We start from the raw sequence: 22709 nt of genomic DNA, 5'->3' as shown, positions 1-22709 counted from the left end.
AGTGCTGCACTCGATATGCCAGCAAATTTGGAAAACTCAGCAGTGGCCACAGGACTGGAAAAGGTCAGTTTTCGTTCCAATCCCAAAGAAAGGCAATGCCAAAGAATGCTCAAACTACCGCACAATTGCACTCATTTCACATGCTAGTAAAGTAATGCTCAAAATTCTCCAAGCCAGGCTTCAGCAATATGTGAACCGTGAACTTCCAGATGTTCAAGCTGGTTTTAGAAAAGGCAGAGGAACCAGAGATCTAATTGCCAATATCCGCTGGATCATCGAAAAAGCAAGAGAGCTCCAGAAAAACATCTATTTCTGCTTTATTGACTATGCCAAACCCTTTGACTGTGTGGATCACAATAAACTGTGGAAAATTCTGAAAGAGATGGGAATACCAGACCATCTGACGTGTCTCTTGAGAAATCTGTATGCAGGTCAGGAAGCAACGGTTAGAACTGGACATAGAACAGCAGAGTGGTTCCAAATAGGAAAAGGAGTACGTCAAGGCTGTATATTGTCGCCCTGCTTATTTAACTTATATGCAGAGCACATCATGAGAAATGCTGGGCTGGAAGAAGGACAAGCTGGAATCAAGATTGCCGGGAGAAATATCAATAACCTCAGATATGTGGATGACACCACCCTTATGGCAAAAAGTGAAGAAGAACTAAAGAGCCTCTTGATGAAGGTAAAAGAGGAGAGTAAAAAAGTTGGCTTAAAGCTCAACCTTCAGAAAACTAAGATCATGGCATCTGGTCCCATCACTTCATGGGAAATAGATGGGGAAACAGTGGAAACAGTGTCAGACTTTATTTTTTTGGGCTCCAGAATCACTGCTGATGGTGACTGCAGCCATGAAATTAAAAGACGCTTACTCCTTGGAAGGAAGGTTATGGCCAACCTAGATAGCATATTTAAAAGCAGAGACATTACTTTGCCAACAAAAGTCCGTCTAGTCAAGGCTATGGTTTTTCCAGTGGTCATGTATGGATGTGAGAGTTGGATGGTGAAGAAAGCTGAGCGCCGCAGAATTGATGCTTTTGACCTGTGGTGTTGGAGAAGACTCTTGAGAGTCCCTTGGACTGCAAGGAGATTCAATCAATCCATCCTAAAGGAGATCAATCCTGGGTGTTCATTGGAAGGACTGATGTTGAAGCTGAAACTCCAATATTTTGGCCACCTCATGCGAAGGGTTGACTCATTGGAAAAGACCCTAATGCCGGGTAGGATTGGGGGTGGGAGGAGAAGGGGACGACAGAGGATGAGATGGTTGGATGGCATCACCAACTCGACAGACATGGGTTTGGATGGACTCTGGGAGTTTGTGATGGACAGAGAGGCCTGGCATGCTGCGATTCATGGGGTCGCAAAGAGTCGGACACGACTGAGTGACTGAACTGAACTGAACTGAACTGATGAACTTTATTCATAAATAAATTTAACATCTTGGGTGAAATAATGAATTCCTTCAAACACACAAAACACGAAGTCTACTCACAAAGAAATAGATAACTTGAATATAACTATCAAATGCACTTAAAATCTAGTCAACAATCTTTTCATAAGAGAAGTCCAGGCCTAGATAGCTTTACTGATGAATTCCACCCCGTATATAGGTAAGAAATAAGAACAAGTCTCTAGCTCACAAAATATTTTCAAAGAGGGTGAAAGAAGCAATGAATCACTTTTGGCCATTCAAAAAAACTAATAAATTCAGAGACAGAAACAAGGAATAAAAACGCTGGGGGGAGAAAAAAAGACCAATTCTACACAGTTCTCCCCACATGAAGAGAGAACACGTCCCAGAACGTGCTACCAGAAAGCGTTCCTCTGACACCAAAAGCAAAAACATTATGAGAAAACTATAGTCATTATTCCTCATGAACTTAGATACAAAACTTCTTAGCAAAATTTTAGCAAATTAAGTTCAACAATATACAAAAAAGGTAATAATACCACATGGCCAAGTCAGGTTTATCCAGAAACACAAACTTGGTTTAACATTTGAAAAATCAATCAATATAATTTACCATATTGAGACTAAAGAAGAAAAAAACATGATTATCTCAAGAGGTATAGAAAAAGTACTGGATCCAGTATCCATTCATGTTAAAATAATTAGCATGAATATTAGAAGGAAAATTCCTCAGCCTAATGAAGAACATCACGGGAGCACGGTGGCATCATGTGACAGGGCCGTATGGGGCCACCCTGCTCATTTCACTTACCCGCAGAGTCCGGCGCGTCACAGTCCGTGGGGTCTCAGTCGGACTTGTGGTTGCCAGGCGGGGTGGCAGGGAGGAGGGGAGGATTGGGAATTTGGGGTTAGCAGAGGCAAATTATTATATATGGGATGGATAAACACTCAGGTCCTACCGGAATAGCACAGGAAAATCTATTTAATATCCTGTGATAAACCATAATGTATAAGAATATAAAAAAGAATATAACGGAATCACTTGGCTGTATGGCAATAATTAACACATTTGTCAATCAACTATTTCAATAAAATATATTAAAAAAAAAAAGAAGAAACACAAGTCCTTACAAAGACTGGAATACAAATGTCTCCCCAGTAGCTCTAAACGGGAAACCCAAATGCCCACCACCATGTGACTGAACAAACAGACTGTGGTCCATCCACCCAGCGGGACACAGGTCTGCAGTGAAAAGCACAGCCCGTGGGCACACGCGACCCTCTGGACGCACCTCCGAGGAGTGCCGTGGGGCGCCGGACACGGGCACGCACGTGAGCTCCATTGACAGAGGACGCCAGGAAGCGCAGACCCGTCTCTGCTGAGTGGGGAGGGGCGGCAGGAGGGGGCCCAGGCCCTGAGGTCCGCTTTGGGGCGACGGCCTCACGGCGTCCGCAACGCGCTTTTAATAGTGCCGTCGAGCAGAGGCCAATTATGCTGCGTTAATGCTGGCTTTGGTTGAAGTGAGCAGAGTCAATGAACCAGAGGCTATTGCATCCAGGTCCCCCAGCCACCATGGCAAGCCTGATCCTGTCTGTCTGTCCGTCTGTCTCCCTTGCATTTCAGGTGCAGTAGGCCCAGGCGCTACAAAAAACCCCTCCTAATCCAGGTCACTGGCTGCCAACTGAGGCACTTTTGGGGGGCACTGCGGCCTTCTCGCTTACTTCCCCAGCACCCACTCCGCCAGGAGGGACAAGCCACTTGCCCACCAGGGTCCCTCTGGCCCTCGAGGCCACCAGTCCTGGACTGAAAACCTTCACGCCCATGGCCCCAGGCACCTGAGTCACCACAGCGCTGAGATCCGCAGACGGTGGGGACCCTGGGCAAGCTCCAGGAGAGGGGGTGTATTTGGACCCCTTCCCACCACCTAGAGTCTCTCTGGTGAGGCCCAGGAGGGTTCACATCCCAGTTCTGGGGCCTTGGAGAGTCACTGACCACAGCAAGCCTTCTGTGAACCAGAAAGGGGTGGGACCCTGCAGCCTCAGGCTTGCCGCCCCTCACTGTGACCTTCTGAAGATGGGGTACAGAGGCCTCCGGGGCCACCAGCTGCCCCCAGATGCCCATTTACACAGAGACCACTGATGGAGCTTAGGGAGGACTCTCCCAGTGGCAGAAATTCTCACAGGCTCCCAGGACGAGAAGACCTCTTCCCAACGTCCCAGAGCCACTAAGTAGTCCAAGAGATGTCCTCATCTAGAGGAAAATCACCTTGAACCTGAAATGAAGATAGAGTCCTTGAGCAAAAGGGGGGGTGTCTGGGGGGCCCCAACAGAGGGAGTCAAGGCCCACCCTCCAGGACCCTGAACACAGCGAGGTCACCAGGGTTCTGGGGTCAAGTTCAGGCTTTTGCAGCTGGGTCCAGGGACCTCCAGGCGTCGATGATGCAGAGAAATGAATGCACATGGACCCAGCCTGGTCCCCACCACCAAGGACCACCCTCCCGGTCAGGCTCAGAGAATGGTCTGGGAGAAGACACAGGCACAGTTCAAAAAACTGAAGATGAAATAAAGACGCCATCCCCTCCACCCCGCCCAGGTCTCCCCACCAAACTGTGTTCTGAACACACAAATTATCCTCAGCTATGTCATGCTCGGAAACTGACCAGGCCATCACTGGCCAGGAGGAGGGGGCAGGCCACGCCTCTCAGCACACACTTCACCTTTTGTTCCCATCCAGGCTTCCCGTGCTGACAGTTTCTGGATTAAGCATGCAAATGGAACGCAGCCCCGAGGGGGTCTCCCTCCCTGCCGGCCGGAGCTCTGGCCGAGCGTGCGTGTGTGCACGTGTGCGTGCAGACACATGGATGTGCCTGAGTGTGTCCACACGTGAGTGCATCCACACACGCAGGCCACCACGCGTGTGTCCCCCCGTGTGTGTGTGTGTGTGTGTGTGCATCCCTGGGCACGCCTGCCTCTCTGGTAGCGTCTGGCTGGACCAGGCATGCTTTTACCAAGCGGGGAAACGGGCGCCACCACCTCGCGGCCGCCCTGTTTGGGTGCCAGCCAGCCGGGGGAACTTTTCTCAGCCCAGCGGGGTTGAGTTCACCGGAAACGCAAATGAGAGACCCCTACCGTGAGCTCTGGGCTGGGGGCGGCCTCCACCTCACAATCACCAGCCAAGGGGAGGCACAAGTGTGAAGGCTTGAAGCCTGGACTTGCCTCCCGGGGCGACCCAGCAGGACTGGTGCCCGCAGACCCATGTGTGTGAGGAAGGGCTCATCGCACCCAAGCCCCCATAACCTTCAGATGCTGGGGCTTCCTCGGTGGCTCACATGGTAAAGAATCTGCCTGCAATGTGGGAGACCCAGGTTTGATCCTTGGGTTGAGAAGATCCCCTGAAGAGGAAATGGCACCGCACTCCAGGATTCTTGCCTGGAGAATCCCATGGACAGAGGAGCCTGGCGGGCTACAGTCTGTGGGGTCACAAGGAGCCGGGCACGACTGAGCAATAACACCCGGGTGCTTGGAGGGCTCTCTCAGCCCCTCTGAGCTCATGGGTGCCATCAAGGCCTCCTGAGCCCAGCTGGGGCGGGAGGAAGGCACCCAGGGGCCCAGAAGGAGCTAAAGGGTGGCCCGCTGGGCACAGGGGCGGGCCCTGCTCAGGAGGGTCTCCCGCCGAGTTACGGAAGGGGGCTGCCACTGCCACCCCCTTCTACCTAACCCACCCAGGGTGCCCGACCACCACGTAACTGAGAGGCAGAAAATGCAGAAGGAGAAGTTGCCCCCCGCTCCCAGGTCTGTTCAGTGAGTCAGGGGCCAGGGTGGGGGCGGCCAAGGTGCATGGTGGCGGCCCGCGACCCCGCAGGGCTGTGCCAGCCCTTTCCACCCTCCCGTGAAGTCACACAATGACACAGTTCAATGGGCGCACAGCCGGGGCCCCTGGCTTCCATTCTCCGTGACCTGGGGAGGCAGAGAACACGATTATAGCCCATCTGAATGCAGGCTCCTGGGGCAATTATTCTGGCACCTGCAAGCCCCCAGCCCCCACCCAGCGACCAGCGACTCCCGCGGCCCACTTGTCCGGGGGGCGACAGCTGGCGGACCCCACCGCGCCCCACGGCCACGAGGCCCTGCCGGGCTCATCCTGTTATCCCTGACGACGGCCCCGGGCAGCCCCCCGGGGGCCCCCACGTGGAGCGCCGGTGCCAGCCCCCGCCAGCCCCCGGCGGCACGGCTGCCTGTTCAGCCTGATCCCGTCATGTTATGTCAGCTGTTACCCTGCGCTTAAAACAAGGCCCTCCAGCTGGCCAGGGTCAGACGTGAAAACAAGCCCTAACAAAACCCGGCCCTCCAGCTACCCCGAGCGGAGACCCCACTGAATGTGGCACTTAATGACGCGCTCCTTTGCAGCCCCGGGGCCCAGCATAAAGGAAACACCTGTCCCACGGACGGCACACTCTAATCCCGCTAAATCCCCGATGGAGGGGCTGCGGGCCGCAGCAGGCGCCCCCGCCCCAGCGTCTGACTTTTGTCCTTGGCCCTGCGTTTCGGCAGGCAAGGCGGGGCGGGAAACACACAGCAGACTCCCCCTGGCAGGGCCCACACCACGGGGGGCAGAGTGTGGGGGACCCTCTTCCTGGGGGTGGCTGATGGGCGGCCTGGGTGCAGGGAAGACCCCCTGCTTGTACGATCGGTGCCTTCCAGAAGGGCCAGAGAGGCACCTGGCTCAACATGGAGGCCGAGCCAAGCTCCCGTCTGTCCAGACCTGGGGCCCCTGCTTGCCCCCACCCAGCTGCACCCCAGCCTGGAGCTGAGTCACCATGACCCCCGAAAAGGGACAGAACAGGGAGGGTGTGGTGGGGGGAGCTGGGGGGCGAGCCCACCCGGACACCTGGCGGCTTGGAGAGAAAGCCCTGCTGTTCTTCAGTCACTCAGTTGTGTCCGACTCTTGGTGACCCCGTGGACCGCAGCACGCCAGGCCTCCCTGGCCTTCACCATCTCCCGGAGCCTGCTCAGACTCATGTCCATGGAGTCAGTGATGCCATCCAACCAATCCAACCCTCTCAGCCTCTGTCCTCCTCTTCCCCTTTGGCCCTCAATTTTTGCCAGCATCAGGGTCTTTTCCAAGAAAGCCCTGGAGACCACGCAAACACACATTGGCACGTGGGAACCACACCAACACAAGGTGTCAGGAGCGCCGTGGGGCCTGCTGCCATCGATCCCTGCCTGACTCCCGCCCAAGGAGGCGCCCGGCCCAGCTGCTCGCACCCGCGGGACGGCTGTCTCTCCCTCCAGGGGCCCCGGGGGGCGTGGGCCCGGCCGGACAGGCTTCCTCACGGGGACGGCCTTGGGCAGACGGGGTGCCCTCAGGGGCTCTTGGTGGACTCCCGGCAAAGACACCCCAGAAGGCAGCTGAGAGGCCGGCACCCACCTCCCACCTCGCCTCCCAGAGCTTTACAGCCTGAAAACAGGAAACACCGGAGCGACAAACAGCGCCGGACCCGGACCCGGCCGGTTCACGCAGCCGGCAGAGCTCGGGCCGGTCGCAGCCCCGGGGCCTCCACGTGGCCATCACAGGCGCTGCCCGGAACCCCAGAGTCCCCTCCAGCCGGCGGGAGCCGAGGGCCCCCAACTCCAGTCTCCTCCCGGAGGAAACGCCGGGGGCCTGGGGGAGGCGATCCGGAGGAGGCGCCCACTTCCCACGGGATCGGGGCTGCAGGTGGATGTAGCCGGGCCCCCTCCCCGGCCCCCAGCCCCCAGGTGGGGCCCTGTCCTCCCCCGCACAGGCCTGCCTGGCCGGCCCAGGGCGTGACCCAGCCCAGGCCACTCGCATGGGATCGGGTTACGTGCTTTTCGGGAAAGTTTCTAACACGTTGCAGTTCCCTCCACCTCTTGCCCAGGCCCCCCTCCCCTGGTTCTGAACCAATTTGATGGACAGGACAGTCCTGGCCCGCGACAGGGCGTGGGCTTCACAGAGGGCGCCTTTGTTAGCGAGCGCGAGGCGCCCCAGGACCCCTCCGCCTACAGGGCCCCGCGCCCCGCGGAAGGTTCCGGTTACAGCTGAGGGCTCCCGTTTTCACGGCTCTGGGCTGAGGGCAGACCCCTCAGGAAGGAATGTCAGCTGTCCCCTCAGGAGCAGCTGCCTCCAGGCCAGGAACGAGGCCAGCCCCGGGGACGGGGACCCTGGCCGGCCTGCGTGATGGCCCAGGGGCGGGACGCAGAGCCAGCACCCCAGGCCTCACAGGGGCCCTGCGACCTCGAGCCCCTGGCCTCCTCCCGCACAGACGTCCTCAGGGTGGGGGGACCTTCCCACTTACAGAGCGAGGGCAGCGGCAGTGGCCCCTCAGGGCCCAGGAAGGAGACCCCGAAGGCAGAGCTGAGGCCCCATCGGTCCAAAGAGGCCACAGTCCCGTGCCGAGCATGCACAGACAGCGAGGGGGAGACGCCGCAGACTCCGGGAGGAGCGAAGCCACTCGAAGGGGGATGGGGAGGGGTGGGTGGACAGAAGTGCCCGGAGGGGCTGGAGGAAGGGAGGGGGCCGCCCCGGGGGCAGGGACGCAGGGCTCCTCGTTCAAGGGACTCGACGGGCAACTCAGACCCACATCCACAGAATCACGGGTCTGGGGGCTCCTGTTCTCAGGGGTCGCCACTGGGTGGGAAAGGGGCTCTGGAGAATTAGCCGAGACCCCATGAAGGCAGCAGCTTCCGATTCTGCCCGGTGGCTCTGAAGCCTCTGTTCACGACCCACGAGAGAACACTGGGGGGCACCCAGACGCGGGGACTGTGGGGGGCCGCCTGGGCCTCACCCACCTTTCCTGGCACGCGGAGACAAACAGCCGTCTGCCCTGCCCCCAGCCATGCACTGTCCAGGGTGGGCCCCTGCCTCAGTTCTGCCCAAGGGGCAGCAGGGAGCCCCCACAACCGCCTGAGCCCTCTCACCCGGGAGCCAGGGTCCCTGCACACCGCCTTCCTGGGGGCGGCTTGCAGCGGGGCCTCAGGAGGGGGAGGGCCCCTGCAGCCCAGAGCCACGGCCCCCTCACACCCTGAGCTGCAGGGTCAGATCCCGTGGTCAGGGCTCCGGGTCACCTGAGCCGGCGCCGCTGCCCACGCCAGAACCAGGAACTGGCGCAGAAACATCCAGAATGCACCCCCAGCCCTCAGCATTTCTACCCCAGACCCAGGAGGCTCTGCCCTGCCCAGGGGGCGGCCAGGAGTCCCCGCACCACAGAGGGCCAAGCGGGACACCTGAGCCAGGCAACGGCTCGACCCTGGCCTGGCGGGGCACTCGTGTGCACACAGAAGGGCACCCCCACGGCCTTCTGGCTCCTGGGGGTGGGGATCAGGCCCTCCCACACTTTGGTGCCGGCCGCGTCTTACACAGGCCCCAGGGAAGACCCTGGTGCAGAAATGGAGCCCATGTCCTGCCCCCGAGACCCTGCCACGGAGCGGGTGCGCTAGAAAGACTTGCTGAGCAGACGCGGGTAAGGACACACCCACAGCAGGATGGAGCCTGGGCCGGCTCCGCTCTGAGACAGCACAGCAGAGAAGGCCCCGGCAGCCAGAAACAGTCCTCACCGGGCTGTGCCTGTGTGCCGGGGACAGAGGCCAAGGGGCTCAAGGCCCCGCGGCGGGGAGGCATCTCCCCAGAGCACCCGAGGGCCAGAGGACACAGCCGGGCGAGCAGGAAGGTGCCCCGGAAGCGGATGTACAGGAGTGGGGCTTTGCTGGGTGTGTAGGAGTTCGCCAAGCACAGCGCTGAGAGCTGAGAGAACAGTACCCCAGGGAGGCGACAGCCCAGGAGCAGACGCGAACTTGGGGTCTGTTCACGGGAAACCGGGGCCAGCCACTGGGAGCCTGGCCTCGGGCAGACGTGACCCAGGCTCTGTGAGCCTCACCCTCTGCATGCGGAGCTTAGAGCATGACCAGTGGGGCCCCAGGCCCAGACTCAGCGCCGCCGTCTCGAACGGCACGTGAAGGGTGTAGCGGGCAGGGCGCCGGGCGGGCCTGCAGAGGCCCAGGCGAGCGGGGTGTGTGCTGGGGCCGGGGGTCAGGAGACAGAGCCAGGCCTCATTCCAGAGAAACATGGGGCCCACCGGGGGGGCCAGGGGACGCAGGGCGGGGCCCCGTGGGGCCTGGGTTCGCAGCTGGGAAACTGAGGCCTGGAGGGCGGTATGCTCTCGCTCCTGCTGGGGGAGCCGGGGCCCCGGGCTTGGTGATCCAGCCAGAGGGAGGGCTGGGTCACCGCGGAGGGGCCCCCGGGAGCCTGGGCCAGGGAGGAAGCCGCGGCGATGACCTCATCCGCTAGGCCTCCGGGCTGCGGCTCACGGGGTTTTCAACCGCAGGCATCGCAGGACAATCCCTGGTATGCTCCCACCAGAAGCTCGGGATACGCAGGGTCTGTGCTGTGCTTTTGAGGGCCTCTCTCTTTGTGTGGGATTTGAAAAAGAAAGAAAAAAAAACACCCTGTGATTTCGGAGACAAAAACCAGCCCCTCACCTGGGCCCAGCCAGGGTCTCCTCCTCCAGGGAGCGGGGAGGGGGTGTGTTTGCCACAGCAGCAGGCTGGTGGGGGGACGGGGCGGGGGGGCCACAGGAGAGCCGCCCAGAGCTGGAGCTCGGCCACAGGCGCGTGTGCACAGCGAAACACAGGCACAGAGCATGCACGCGGCAGTGTGCACGAGCAGACACACAGGCACGCTGCACGCTTGCACACAGACACGTGTACACACTCACACACGGCTTCCTCTGAATTCAGGAACTGTGTTGGGAGCCCTGTTCCCCGGAAGCCACAAGCAGGGCTCAGATCTCGAACGGGCCGTCCGCAGCCCCGGGACAGACCCCGCGGCAGCGATGAGACCCCACCCCAAGTGGCTTTTTCAGGCCCCCCAGATCTCCCTGGTTCAGCAAAACGCTTAATCCCTCGGAGGCCGCCTGGGGCTCCCTTGCCCGGAGCTGAGACAGCAGCTCTCTGGCCCCATAAAAACCAGCACATGAAAAGGAAGGAAGACATATGGGCTCTGTGGGAAAACACAGCTTCGAAGGACTTTTTTCCACCATTTAAACACCGAGCTGCTCTCGGAATCCTGTGTGAGCCTAGGCCCCTCCTGGGCTCCGGGCTGCGGTCTGGCTCGGAGCTCTGGGTCCCAGCCAGGGGCGTCCTCGAGCTGCAGACAGCAGCGCCACCTGGTGTCCTGAAGCCCCAGCCTGGGCGGCTGATCCCAGGGGGCCTGCGACCACCCGCCTCTGCGGCCCCCTGCCCACAGAGCCCCTCGTCCGTCGCACCCTGCCTAGGGCCACACCCATCCCCAGCCCGCAGACCACAGCCTCTCCAGGGAGCCCCCGGCCGCCGCCTCCACCCAGAGCCCCGGGACCCCGCGCCAGTCTTGCCCACTGCCAGCTGCAGGGGGTGGTCCCGGCCTGCCTCTGGAGGTCCCTGCACCCACCAACCTCCTCCTCCCACTCTCAGGGCACCCCCTCTTCCAGGAAGCCCTCAGCATCCCCGCAGACACCCTGTCCGCCCCCCAGTCCAGCTTCACCTCTTACCTCCTTCCTGCCCCAACCCTTGACATAATTCGTATCGTAAGTCATATCTTTCCCGGAGCCTGGGCCCCTGCGGCTGCATTCCTCTCGGTGACCCTGATACCCCACCGCCCGCCCCATGGCCATGACTCCAAAGGCGGCTGGACGCGGTCAGCTGAAACCCACTGCAAAGGACCTGTCTCCACAGGCCAGCGAGTTACGAAATCTTTAGGAACTCGGTATGGCCATCGAGAGGTTGGATCTGAGGCCATCCTCCCCAAGGCTGTTGTTCCGCAGATGGGGAAGCCGAGGCCCAGGACCCCACAGCGGGCCCTGGGAGCCCCACGGAGCCCCTCTGGGTGCCTGGACTCAAAGTGGAGTGTCCAAACCCAGAAGCACCATTCTGGGCCTATGGAGGGTGCCGCCCTTGGGCCCCTGCCCTGGGGAAGGGGGAAACGGACCAAGGAGACAGAGCCTGGGGCTCCTCGCTTCGGCTCGCAGACCCCTGGCACGTTCAGACCCCGGGGGGAGAGCAGGGTGCACTGAGGAGGGGGAGCCCCGGCAAATGGCGGTCAGGGAGGGGCGCTGGCAGTGACGGCTGAGTCAAAGCCTGACCAGGCGGGCGGGAAGTCAGTCCCGCGACAGGCCACAGGGTCAGTTGGCCCGCAGGAACGTGTGCTGGGGCCCCAAGGTAACGGGAGGGCCCAGGGTCAGGGGTCAGCAAACAGTGCAGCTGGGCCCGGGGTAGGAGGGGACAGATGGGGGCTGGACAGAGAGGGGGTGTACAGCACTGGGGGCCCAAGAGGCCCAGCAGATCCGAAATCCCACCAGAGCTTCTAGAATGATCAGAGCTTGGTTTTGGCAAATCTCCCCCTGACTACCCGCCCCAAGCCAACGGCTACAGTGTGGAGAGGGCTCCTCGGGGGGCCCGAGTGTGGCAGAGGGGATGGGGGGCATGGAACAGGAGATGCATCCGCAGGCAGGGGCCCTCTGCCTGGGGCTGGGGGGCTGCCCGCTGGCACACACCCCGGGTCCCAGCTCCAGCTGAGCCCCACCCTCAGCGGGGGTGCTTACGTCGCTGTCGTGTCTGACTCTTTGGGACCCCGTGGACTGTAGCCCGCCAGGTCCCTCTGTCCATGGGATTCTCCAGGCAAGAATACTGGAGTGGGTAGCTTTTCCCCTCCTCCAGGGGATATTCCGGACCCAGGGATCGAACCCTGGTCTCCTGCATCGCAGGCAGACGCTTTACCGACTGAGCCACGAGGGAAGCCTCAGGGAGACCGCAGTTCCGAGAACGGCCACCAGGAGGCGCGCGGACCTCAGGGACGCCCGGACTGCGCGGCGGTCAGTTCCTCCCGGAGGCGGGGAGCCGGCAGGGGCCCGGGGGCTGCGAGGATGGGCCTGGGGCCCCTTTGCCACCACTCCCGGCTCTGGGCCTCCCTGCATCATGAAGCCCCAAGGAACCCAGTGTGACTGTGAGAAGCAACGTCAAGGGAGGGGGGAGCTCCCAGACAGGCCAAGGGGAGAGGGGAGGCCGGACCAGACGAGGCCCAGGGCCGCCAGGGCCTGCCCCCCACCCCGGAGCCGTCCTGGGGTGACCCACGCCCTCGATGGTCTGCTTTCCAGCCCCAGAGCCGAGCCTGGGATACGCTGACATCAGCGGTGATTCGGGAGCCGGAATCCCATGTGGGCTGCACCCGGGGCCCTGCCTGAGTCGAACAAGGATGGAGCCGAGTGGCCTGCAAACCAGGACCCTGGTGCTGCAGGGCCCAGGCTGGGGGAGGGGGTCACGGTCCCTGGGGCCCCTACCCCGATGGGACTCGATGTTGTGGGGGCCTCTCAGAATGCACGAGTGACCCTTCCAGCAGAGGGGGCGCCGACCCAGTCACTCAGGGGCCTCGTGGGCTGAGCTATGACCACCCCCCAGAGCCCTATATTGGGATCCTGACCCCAGAATCTCAGATGTGGGGTCTTTAAAGAGGTGATTATGGTGAAATGAGGTCCCTAGGGGGGGCCCTAGTCCCACAGGACTGGGGTCCTCATAAGAAGGGGAGGTCAGGACATGGACACACACGCAATGACCACACGCAGCAGAGGACACCATCACCATGGAGTCCCGCCCTCTCACAGGTCTCGGAGACCACCCCTGATGCAGAACAGGCGCAGCGCTCTGCCCGGGCTGGCGCGCTCCCGCAGGAGACGTGGAGAGCCCCCCAGCCCCGCCCCGTAAAGCCGGAGCCACCGCGACGCCGTTCTCCACACTCAACCAACTCACCGGACCAGACCAGGCAGCAGCGACTCCAGAAAACTCCAAAGGGTCAGAGGACAAACCACCGCAAACAATAACAGAACAGAGGAAGTCAGGCTGCCCAGGTGAGGAGGGCAGTCGCCTTCCTAGACGCCAAAAACAACCTCCCGGAAACATAATGGAAGAGATTCCACTGGCGATGGCAACTAACAACAACAACTGTTATCATACTGATAATAATAACAACACTGTCTAAAACCCACATCCCCAAACCATGAAACCCTTCGGATAAACAGACACGTCCTGACCGTGGACAGAATGACCCCAGGCCAGAGAGATGCTGGCCTCCCCAGATTCATTCATCGAACACCTGTTCTCTGGGAGGCAGACAAGCTGGCCGTACAGGCCACTGGGGAGAGGGGACAAGCGGGGCCTCCAGGTGGCCCCTGGGAGAGCAGAGGGGCAGCTACACGGACCACGCGGTAACGCAGACGGTGGCGCGAACGGCAGCAGTGCAGCGAGGCCCTGGAGACGCGGACAGGACAGGAAGCCCGCAGAGCAGGGCCCCTGGACGTCCGGGTCCCCGTCAGCACGGGGCGAAAGACACTCTGGAGTGAGTGCTGCTGGGGGGCGGGGGGCGGGGGGCAAGGGTGAGAGCGGACCGGGTCCTTCCACCAGGATGTGCCCAACGAGCACCGACAATGTAAAGCCTCAGGATCCACCCAGACAGCTGCCAGAGGAAGTCGGGGTGACCTTCTCTAGCCTAAGAAGGGGAAACTCCGTGAGCACGAATGCAGAAGCATCGGTGAACAGTGGAGCCGCCGCATAAAGTACAGCAGGCGCTGCCTCGAGGCCCGTCACGAGGACTCGGGGACCCCGGCTCACAGCCATCGGCTGGCGAGGGCAGGGGCACCTGGGCGGGAACACCTGCAGATCTGTGTGCCAGCGAGACCGGGGCCACGGCGCAGGCCGAGCAGACCGCAGCCCCGGAGGCTTGTGCCCACGTCCTCTTGTCCTTCCTTCCCTCCCAGCTCAGAAGCCCACTCCTCCCGGAAGCCCTCCCAGACCACCAGGCCCAGGGTCCCATCATTCTTCCGCCTTCTCAGCCCAGTGGTCACATCCTGGCAAGGGAGGGAGCCAGGAGGGTGGGGTCCCCAGCACCTCTAGGTCCCTGGTGTCAGGGTGAACCCCCAGAGCCGGCCCGCTGTGGGGCTCCGGCACAGGGTCCTGTGGGTGGGAGAGGCCAGAAGCAGCTGGCTTCATCCTGCAGCCCACCTGCCTGGGAGCAAGAGCGCAGGGCCCCTCATGCTGATACGTACCATCCAGAAGAGGGTCCCTGTGGCCAGGGTGACATACTGCTCGATGGTGGACAGCACACTGAAGATAAGGCAGACCAGGACAATGAGGAAGCTGCAGGACAGGAGGACACGCGGTCAGTGCCACGCCAGGCTGCCCGCCCCGCCCCTCTCAGATACGGGCCCAGCCAGGGCAGGGGAAGGGGCTCGCCCACCGCCTGAGGGCCCGGGCCTTTCCCGCCCGGGGCCGCCAGCCCCGACCACCAGGCATCCACCAGGTGTGGCACGGCCAACAGCACAAGGCCACCACCAGCCAGGAGGGGATGGGCTCTGACCCAGGCTACGGCCAGACGTGCCTCAGAGGCCCAGGCTGAGAAGCCAGGCACTGCCTACACAGTCTCCAAGGATCCAGAGCGGAAATTCATGGGATAGAGAGCCACCTGGGGACCACGGGGCCAAAGGGCCTCCTCTGGGGCGGCAAACGTCCTGGACATAGGGTGACGGTCACAGGGCTCCATGGACGTTCCAACAACAGGGCAGCGTGCTCGACACGAGGGCTCGCCCCCAGACCCCCGGGGGCACAGGCAGCCGCAGAAAGAAGGCCCGGTGCCAGCCAGCTGGCCCAGACCACTATCCAGCCTCAGTTTCCCCATCGACACAGCCCGTGGCCACTTCCTCTCAGCAGCGGGCGAGCAGGCAGGGACTCGGGGGTCAGCCCCAGGGCCGCCCGAGGCTGCACCCGTGTTCCGCCTCTCGCCCTCCCCTCCTGAACCTGCCTGCCCACGGCCCGCGGAGACGCTTCAGCACAGCCTGTCCAGCCACAGACACTGTCCCAGGGAAGGACATCACCACCGCCCCCCCTGCCCAGCCTCACCGTACAGATACTAACACGCGTCCCCGTGAGACAATGGCCGCGCCGACTGCGGAGAGGTGCTACAGGCGAGGAAGCCGGGGCTCGGGCTCCATGCTTCCTGAGGGTGAACCCCAAGCGGCCAAACCACAGACAGGGTGAGGCCAGGCCCCGAGGAGGCTCAGGGAGCGCGACAGCATGGTCTCCTCCCCTCTGACCCTCCCCTTCCCTTCAAAGGACATTTGTGATGACACTGAGCATCCTCCAGGTGATCCGGACAGTCTCCCACACCCGGATCCTTCACCGAGTCACAACTGCAAAGCCCTGCTTGCCACGAATGGTCACACTCAGGTGCAAAGGTCAGGACACGGACATCCCCGCTGACTCACAGTCACCATGCCAACAGACTGGCCGAAGCTGCGAGGCACAAGCCCTGTGCCCCGTGCCACCATCCCCAAGGCTGCAGTGAGACCCTCAGTGGGGAAGGGGCGGCTGGCCCCCGCCAGGTCCGAACCCAGGTCTGCAGGTCCTGCTGCCCACTGGGTCCCCCACCTCCAGCCCCTGCCGCCAGGACGTGTGCGATAAGTCCTAAACTCTCCACCGGTCCTGCCTCCTGAGGCAGAGGACGTGGACAGAACCCACGTGGCGTCTCTGCCCCCTCGTGGCGTCGCAGTGGTGACTCGGCTGCCTCGGAGGCCTGGGGCAGCGGTCGCTCTTCTGCGAGGCCTGTCCCTGTCGACTCTTGCTGCCAGGGTGACAACTGACCACTTACTGTCACTGTTAGGACACCCTCGGCTAGGGACACAGAGCGGAGAGAGGTGGTTTAGAACCGTGTGCCAGGCCGGGGCACAGAGGCCCGGGTGGGGAGACGGGGTCTGCCAAGAGGAGGGGTCTGGCCACGGCAGTTCTGCCTGTGGACAGGCCTGCAGGGAGGGTACATCAGGGTGGGCGTCCTCAGCCTCGGCTCCTGCTCAGAGGCGCACGGAGACCCCACCCACCGCGCACTGTGCGCCCAGAACCTCGGCGGAGGCCCTGGGCCAGCGCACGGGCCCCTCCCGGGGATGCCCCCCGGGGCCGCTGGGCCTCTGGGGCTCCGGGCTCACTACCCTCCACGGCGTGTCGGCCTCGGTCACGCCGCCTTCTGAAGGCTAAACAGCCCCTCGAATACCTGCACACATCGTGCTGGTTTCAGAAAGAATCACTTCACAAAGGGTGCTTTGTCTGCTCCGAGCGTGTGAGCCCAGGAGCCTCAGTGAGGCCAAGGTTGGGTCCCTGCCCTTGGGGTGTTGGCAGCAACCTGGGGAGCCTGGCGCGCCCCTTCTGCCTCTGCAGGACTGGCCACCCTGCTCCATCCCAGCTCGGGTCCCGAGGCTCCAAAGTCAGGCAGCCGCAGACCTCCAAGAGCTGGGGCACCAAGGCCCAGGGAAGGGGGAAAACGGCCCTGTTCTCTGCGCAGGTGTAGGGAGCGGGGATGGGCGGGGGAGAGGCCCCTCCGGGTCCCGGCGCTGCCCAACCCGACTTCCCAGGGGGGCACATGCGTGCCCATGGGAGGCGGCCGTGGCCAAGGTGAGGGCGACGGCCTGCCTATGCCCTGATGGCCAATCCACCCTGGCTGCGCGGCCGCCAGCTCCCACCCGAGGACGTCCGTGCCGTTATCAGACATCGGACATCATGTCAGCGTCTGCAGCAGCAGGTGCCCGGGGAACGCAGAGGAATGCAGGAGCCGTGCCAGGACGGTGGTCCAGCAGGAGGGCGCTCCAGGGAGCAGCGGGTGGCAGACGGCAGGACCCCACCCCCAGGCCCATGGGCTGGGCCCCCAGTGGCACCGGTGACTGGTGGGCTCTGCCCAGGCGGGACGGACCGGACCCTCAGGGACGTCCACGGGCACGGTCTCTCTGGTCCACGGGGACACCTCTTTAACCCTGGATGTTCCCCAGGGATGCTGAAAACCTGAACAAGAAGCTCACGCTTCACGTGCAAGGGGAGTACCGCCTGTTCAAGGCACACTCGGAACCCAGAAGTGACAGACCTCGGCCTTCGGGCTCTGCGAGGTCTGAGCGAGGCCCGGGAGGCTGAAATGCAGTGCTGGGGCGGTCAGGGAGCGTCAGCTGCGCCCTCTCTGTGCCCTCAATCTCGGCGACCCCATGGACTGTAGCCAGGCTCCTCTGTCCGGGGATTTCCCAGGCCAGAACACTGGAGCGGGTTGCCGTTTCCTCCTCCAGGGGATCTTCCCGGCCCAGGGATTGAACCTGCGTCTCCTGCACGGGGAGCATATTCAATATGTAACGATTACGTACTGGGAAAAGTCTTGTCGGCCCAGAAGAAATGTTCTGTGTGAAAGGATGGGCGTCAGGAACACTGTGCTCGGTGAAACACGACAGTCACGGTGGGAAACTCCTGTACGATTCGACTTCCACGAGGGCCCTGGAGCCGTCAAACCCACAGAGACGGAAAACAGGACCGGGCCGGGCGCGGGGGCCCGGAGGGAGTGGTTTTGGGGACAGAGTGTGTCCCTTTGGGAAGATGAGGCTTTGAGGATGGGTGAGTTAATGGCTGCACAGCACAGCTCAGGACTTCGCGTCCCCAGCGGTGCATTTACACAGTCAGAAAGGAGGTTCGTGCCACACGTATCTTACCACAGCTTTTTTAAGTTAAGAAAAAAAAAAGGGAAATTAAGTAAATGACATTTACACACAAGCCCTGGACTGCTGCCCATGTTTGATTAAGGCTATAAATGAGGCTGTGTGAGGTTCAAAGACCCGCCCTCCCGGCTAGGACCTTCGGGCTGATAAGACAAAGGGCTTGTCCCGCGGCCTGAACCTCAAGGCCGAACTCGGAGCGTGTGATTTAATAGATTAGCTGCTGACGTTCAAACTCCGGCTGTATCGGAGGGGCTCCTCTTTGTACAAAAGTCACCTGGAAGATTCCAAACATCCCTGAACAAACAGGACAGGTGGGCTGGGGAGCCTGCACCCGGATGTGGACGCCCCCGTGGTACTGGACCCCCCCGGCGGGGGGAGCTGGCCTCAGGTCCTACCGGGACTGTCCATGGGGCTGGGGCAACACTGCCCAACAGAATGCCGAGACATGCCTCACCCCGGTCCACCCCGTGCCCAGCACTACCCTGGGTGGAACAGGGTCGGGCACGTCGCCAATCACACCTCGGCCCAGGTGCTGGGCGCTGTGTACTCCCTGACCCCATGCGGGAGGTGTTACACCACCTCCAAAAGGAGACTCTGGGCTGCCCCTCCAGTCCACGCTGCCTGGCAAGGGGACCCAGGGCTCAGTGACAGTGAGGCCAAGCCAGCCCCAGCTTCAAGGCAGGGCCCGAGCCTCCCCTAGGGCAGGGGACCTGTTTCCAGGGGCCGGGCCCAGCACTCAGCGCCCCACGTCCTCCAAGGGGAACGCCACATACAAGGCTGGACCACGGGGGCGGTGGGGGTTGCTGCGTGGGCTGCAGACCCTGGACCTCTTCCAGCTTCCGGGGGACCAGGCACCCCTGGGCTCAGGGCTGCATCCTCCCAGCCTCTGCCTCCGGCGTCACAGCCCCCATGTTTGTTTCTTCTCTGTGTTTCTTACGAGGACACTTGTCACTCAACTGGGGCCCCCCCGCCCCAGAATCCAGAATCATCTCCCCCTCAAGATCCTTAACATATCACTTCTGCAAACATGCTTTTTCTAAATACCTGAGGTCACATTCACAAGTTCCAGGGAGTCTGCCATCTCTGGGGGCCATTATTCAGCCTCTGTGACTTATCAAGGGTTCTAATAAATGACTGCAGATGGTGACTGCAGCCATGAAATTAAAACACGCTTACTCCGTGGAAGGAAAGTTATGACCAACCTAGACAGCATATTAAAAAGCAGAGACATTACTTTGCCAACAAAGGTCCATCTAGTCAAGGCTACGGTTTTTCCAGTGGCCATGTATGGATGTGAGAGATGGACTATAAAGAAAGCTGAGCGCCGAAGAATTGATGCTTTTGAACGGTGGTGTTGGAGAAGACTCTTGGGAAGCCCTTGGGCTGCAAGGAGATCCAACCAGTCGATCCTAAAGGAGATCAGCCCTGGGTGTTCATTGGAAGGACTGATGTTGAAGCTGAAACTCCAATACTTTGGCCACCTGATGCGAAGAGCTGACTCATTGGAAAAGACCCTGATGCTGGGAAAGATTGAGGGCAGGAGGAGAAGGAGACGACAGAGGATGAGATGGTTGGATGGCATCACCGACGTGATGGACATGAGTTTGGGTAAAATCTGGGAGTCGGTGACGGACAGGGAAGCCTGGCGTGCTGCAGTCCATGGGGTCGCAGAGAGTCGGACACGACTGAGCGACTGAACTGAACTGAATAAATGAATAAATCGCTTACGATGACGAGAACTATCAGCAAATCCTCAGTGAGTCTTTAAAGTCGGCGTCAGGCATGTGGTAAAGTGTGCGTCTGCGGCACCTTGTGAAACAGTCCAAGGTACGTTCACAGTTTCCTGCCCATCCCATTGCAGCCTCAGTGCATCTGCAGAGACCTGAGTAAGGTCTCAGGCTCCAGGGACTAGGATGCAGAGAGGTGTCTTTGCGAGGTCACGCACAGCTCAGCACCCCACCGTCCAGACCCTGTCATGTCAGAGAGGGACTCGGCCCTCCACTCCCTCTCTCCATGACGTGCTGGGCGGCGTCCAAGCAGGGCTCCCAGGACTAGGGCTCCCACAGGCCACCCCGACTCTGAACCTCCCGTGAGGCGTGTTCAGTGGCACCGGCTCTCATTCCTTTCAGAGGCTTCCTTGGGCAATGCAACCCCTAGACACGCGGGCTCCAGTCGCAGCTGGGCGCGGTGAGGCCACTGTTCCTGCAGCTCCTGTCTCCCCAGGGTCCCGTGAGCGCGAAATCCCATTAAACAGATCCCAGAGCGCCTGCCCGCAAGGAGCTCCTAGGAGACGAAGACGCTTATCCCTGCCTCTCCACAGAGCCCGTCCTCAGCCTTGCGGGCTTTCAGTCGACACTTTTTCTAAAAGTGATCTGGGCCCGGGACCCCAAAGACACAGGGCCTCTCACCTCGCACTCTGGCTGGGCCCTTGGCTGTTCCTGTGTGCATAGCTCCTCCCTAAAAGCCAGGCTTCCTTTGCCTGAGGGTCTCCACCCCCGGGGGACGGGCCACCAGGACTGCACCAGAATCTGCAGCCCACATTTCACGGGTCTCCCTGCCCAAGTCTTAACGTCTACCCAGCAGCTGGGGGAGATCCTGGGAGAATGCAAATTCCACCAGCTCTCCAAGCCAAAGATTCTCTAATGAAGTCTGAACTCCAACAAACCCACCTTCCTGGGCATCCCCCTGTCCCATAGGCCTGGGCTTCCCTGAGGGGGGCAGGGGGCCTTCTGATGCCACAGCTGGGCCCTCTGTCCCCTGCCCTGCTCTCATCAGACCACTGACCACCTGCTGCCCACAGCTGCCCCCGATAGAGCAAGGGCTCCGCAGGCAGAGGATGTCTGATGTCTGCTTTGAAGGCCCCATGTGGGACCTGGTACCTGAATGACTGACTGAATGTTTTAGGTTGAACTCAAGAACTCAGTGGATAGAATTCACCATGCCACCTCCTCCATGCAGGCCTCCAGGGTTCATCCTGGAGTGAAATCCTCTTATGCCATTTTTTCCTCCTTGCCCTGCCCTGCCACATCCCACCCCAGTGTGCTCCGCCAGGGCCCTGCAGGGTTTCTCATGGGCCGGGGCACCAGGTAGCTCTCCACATACCCCTTCTCCTCCAGACTGCATGCCAACAGTGCCAGGCAGAAAGGAGCTGGGGGCGATGGGAGGGAACTCTGATGTGAGTGGGGCCACGGCAGCCACTGTGGCCACGGTGGCCACGGCCACCCCAGCTGCCAGGAGTGCAGAAGACGCAGCGGGCGAGGCTCTGAGGTGAGGACCATGGTCTTGCTGCCTGAAGTCAGCCCCAGAGGCAGTAGGGAGGGGACTGCTCCCAGAGAAGACAATCCACACCAGGCAGGGAAGACCCTGTGGGGACACTGAGCCCAGCCTGGCGACCCATGCCACCAGCCCCTGGAGCCTCGCATGCCTGCAAGGCACTGCCCCATGTCCACTCTGCCGTGTCTACAGAGAGGCCACCAGCAGGGCAGCAACTGCCCACCCTCACCCCCTCCGCGGGGCCTCTTCCAGAAACCCAGGACGACGCAGGCGAGGGGACAACTTGGGCACCAGGATGGGGTCACGTTCAGGAGGCCTGTGACGGGTCCGCCAGCAGTGAAGCGCCACCTTGCTCACCGACGGCCGGACTCAGGGCCCCCGACCGCTTAGCGCGGATAGAAACACGGCCCCACCCCGGCGGCCCCAGGCTGGAGGCACCGCAGGCCCCGAAGCCCGACTGCGCCCCGCGCCCGAGGTGGCAGGGTGGGCACAGCGGCGCCCCCAGCACGGGCCACACCTCCTGCAGGGCGGGCGGCGGGAGGGCCAGGCCCAGGCGAGCCCGGGCAGCAGCCAGGCCATCGCCCTGCCCGGCGGCCTGGCTCCGCCGAGGACACGGGTGGGAGGCTGTGCCCATGTCTCACCCCACGCCCGGCATCCCCCCACTTCCCACGTGCGGCTCTGCACGAGGCCCTCGCGTGTGCAGAGGGCCGAGCTGGCTGGGGGCAGCTGGGGGCGGGCAAGGACAGGCCTTGGCTGAGGGCTTGACCACATCACCCTAAGCGGTCACGTCAAAGCCTTTCCCAGGCACTAGAGAGGCAGCTATGGGGGTCTCAGGGTGGGGGTCTCAGGGGTGGGGGTGTCTCAGGGGTGGGGTCTCAGGGGTGGGGGTCTCAGGGATGGGGATCTCAGGGTGGGGGTCTCAGGGGTGGGGGCTCAGGGGTGGGGGTGTCTCAGGGGTGGGGGCTCGGGGTGGGGGCTCGGGGTGGGGTCTCAGGGGTGGGGGCTCAGGGGTGGGGGCTCGGGGTGGGGGCTCGGGGTGGGGTCTCAGGGGTGGGGGCTCGGGGTGGGGGCTCGGGGTGGGGGCTCGGGGTGGGGGCTCGGGGGTGGGGGCGCTGGGAGGGTGCTCACGCAGGCTTTCTCGGGGCTCTGTCACACAACCAGAAACATAACAGCCGGGACCTCCCAGGGTCCAGTGGCTGAGCTTTTGCCTTTCAGTGCTGGGGCATGGGTTCAATTCCTGGTCAATGAACCAAGATCCCACATGCCAAGCAACCAAAACATTTAAAAATACATAAATAAATTGGCGTCTTAAATTTTTTTCTTTTTACAGGGCCTTTCCTGCTGGTCCAGTGTTAAGACTCTGCGCTTCCACTGCTCCATCAGTCCCTGGTTGGGAACCAAGATTCCACACACTGCAGGGTGCTCCCGGCAAGTAGAAAGAGAGAAAGAAAGGACAGAGACAGACTGACAGC

General features: G+C 61.5%; 1 protein-coding gene across 7 annotated transcripts in view; it reads right to left on the bottom strand.

Annotated features, from left to right (window-relative positions):
* KCNQ1 (potassium voltage-gated channel subfamily Q member 1) overlaps nucleotides 1-22709 on the bottom strand; it is a 364825-nt gene that overhangs the window by 296935 nt on the left and 45181 nt on the right. For all 7 annotated transcript variants that reach the window (XM_081533328.1, XM_081533326.1, XM_081533327.1 and 4 more), the window contains exon 2: nucleotides 14497-14587. In XM_081533328.1, coding sequence (XP_081389454.1) covers nucleotides 14497-14587 — 91 coding nt within the window. The remainder of the gene's footprint in view (nucleotides 1-14496; nucleotides 14588-22709) is intronic.

This window comes from Giraffa tippelskirchi, chromosome 10, assembly GCF_054371585.1.
Source record: "Giraffa tippelskirchi isolate mGirTip1 chromosome 10, T2T-mGirTip1v1.2.pri, whole genome shotgun sequence".
Taxonomy (NCBI): Eukaryota; Metazoa; Chordata; class Mammalia; order Artiodactyla; family Giraffidae; genus Giraffa; species Giraffa tippelskirchi.
The sequence above is the reverse complement of the archived record's forward strand: the minus strand, read 5'-3'. Positions and strand labels throughout refer to the sequence as shown.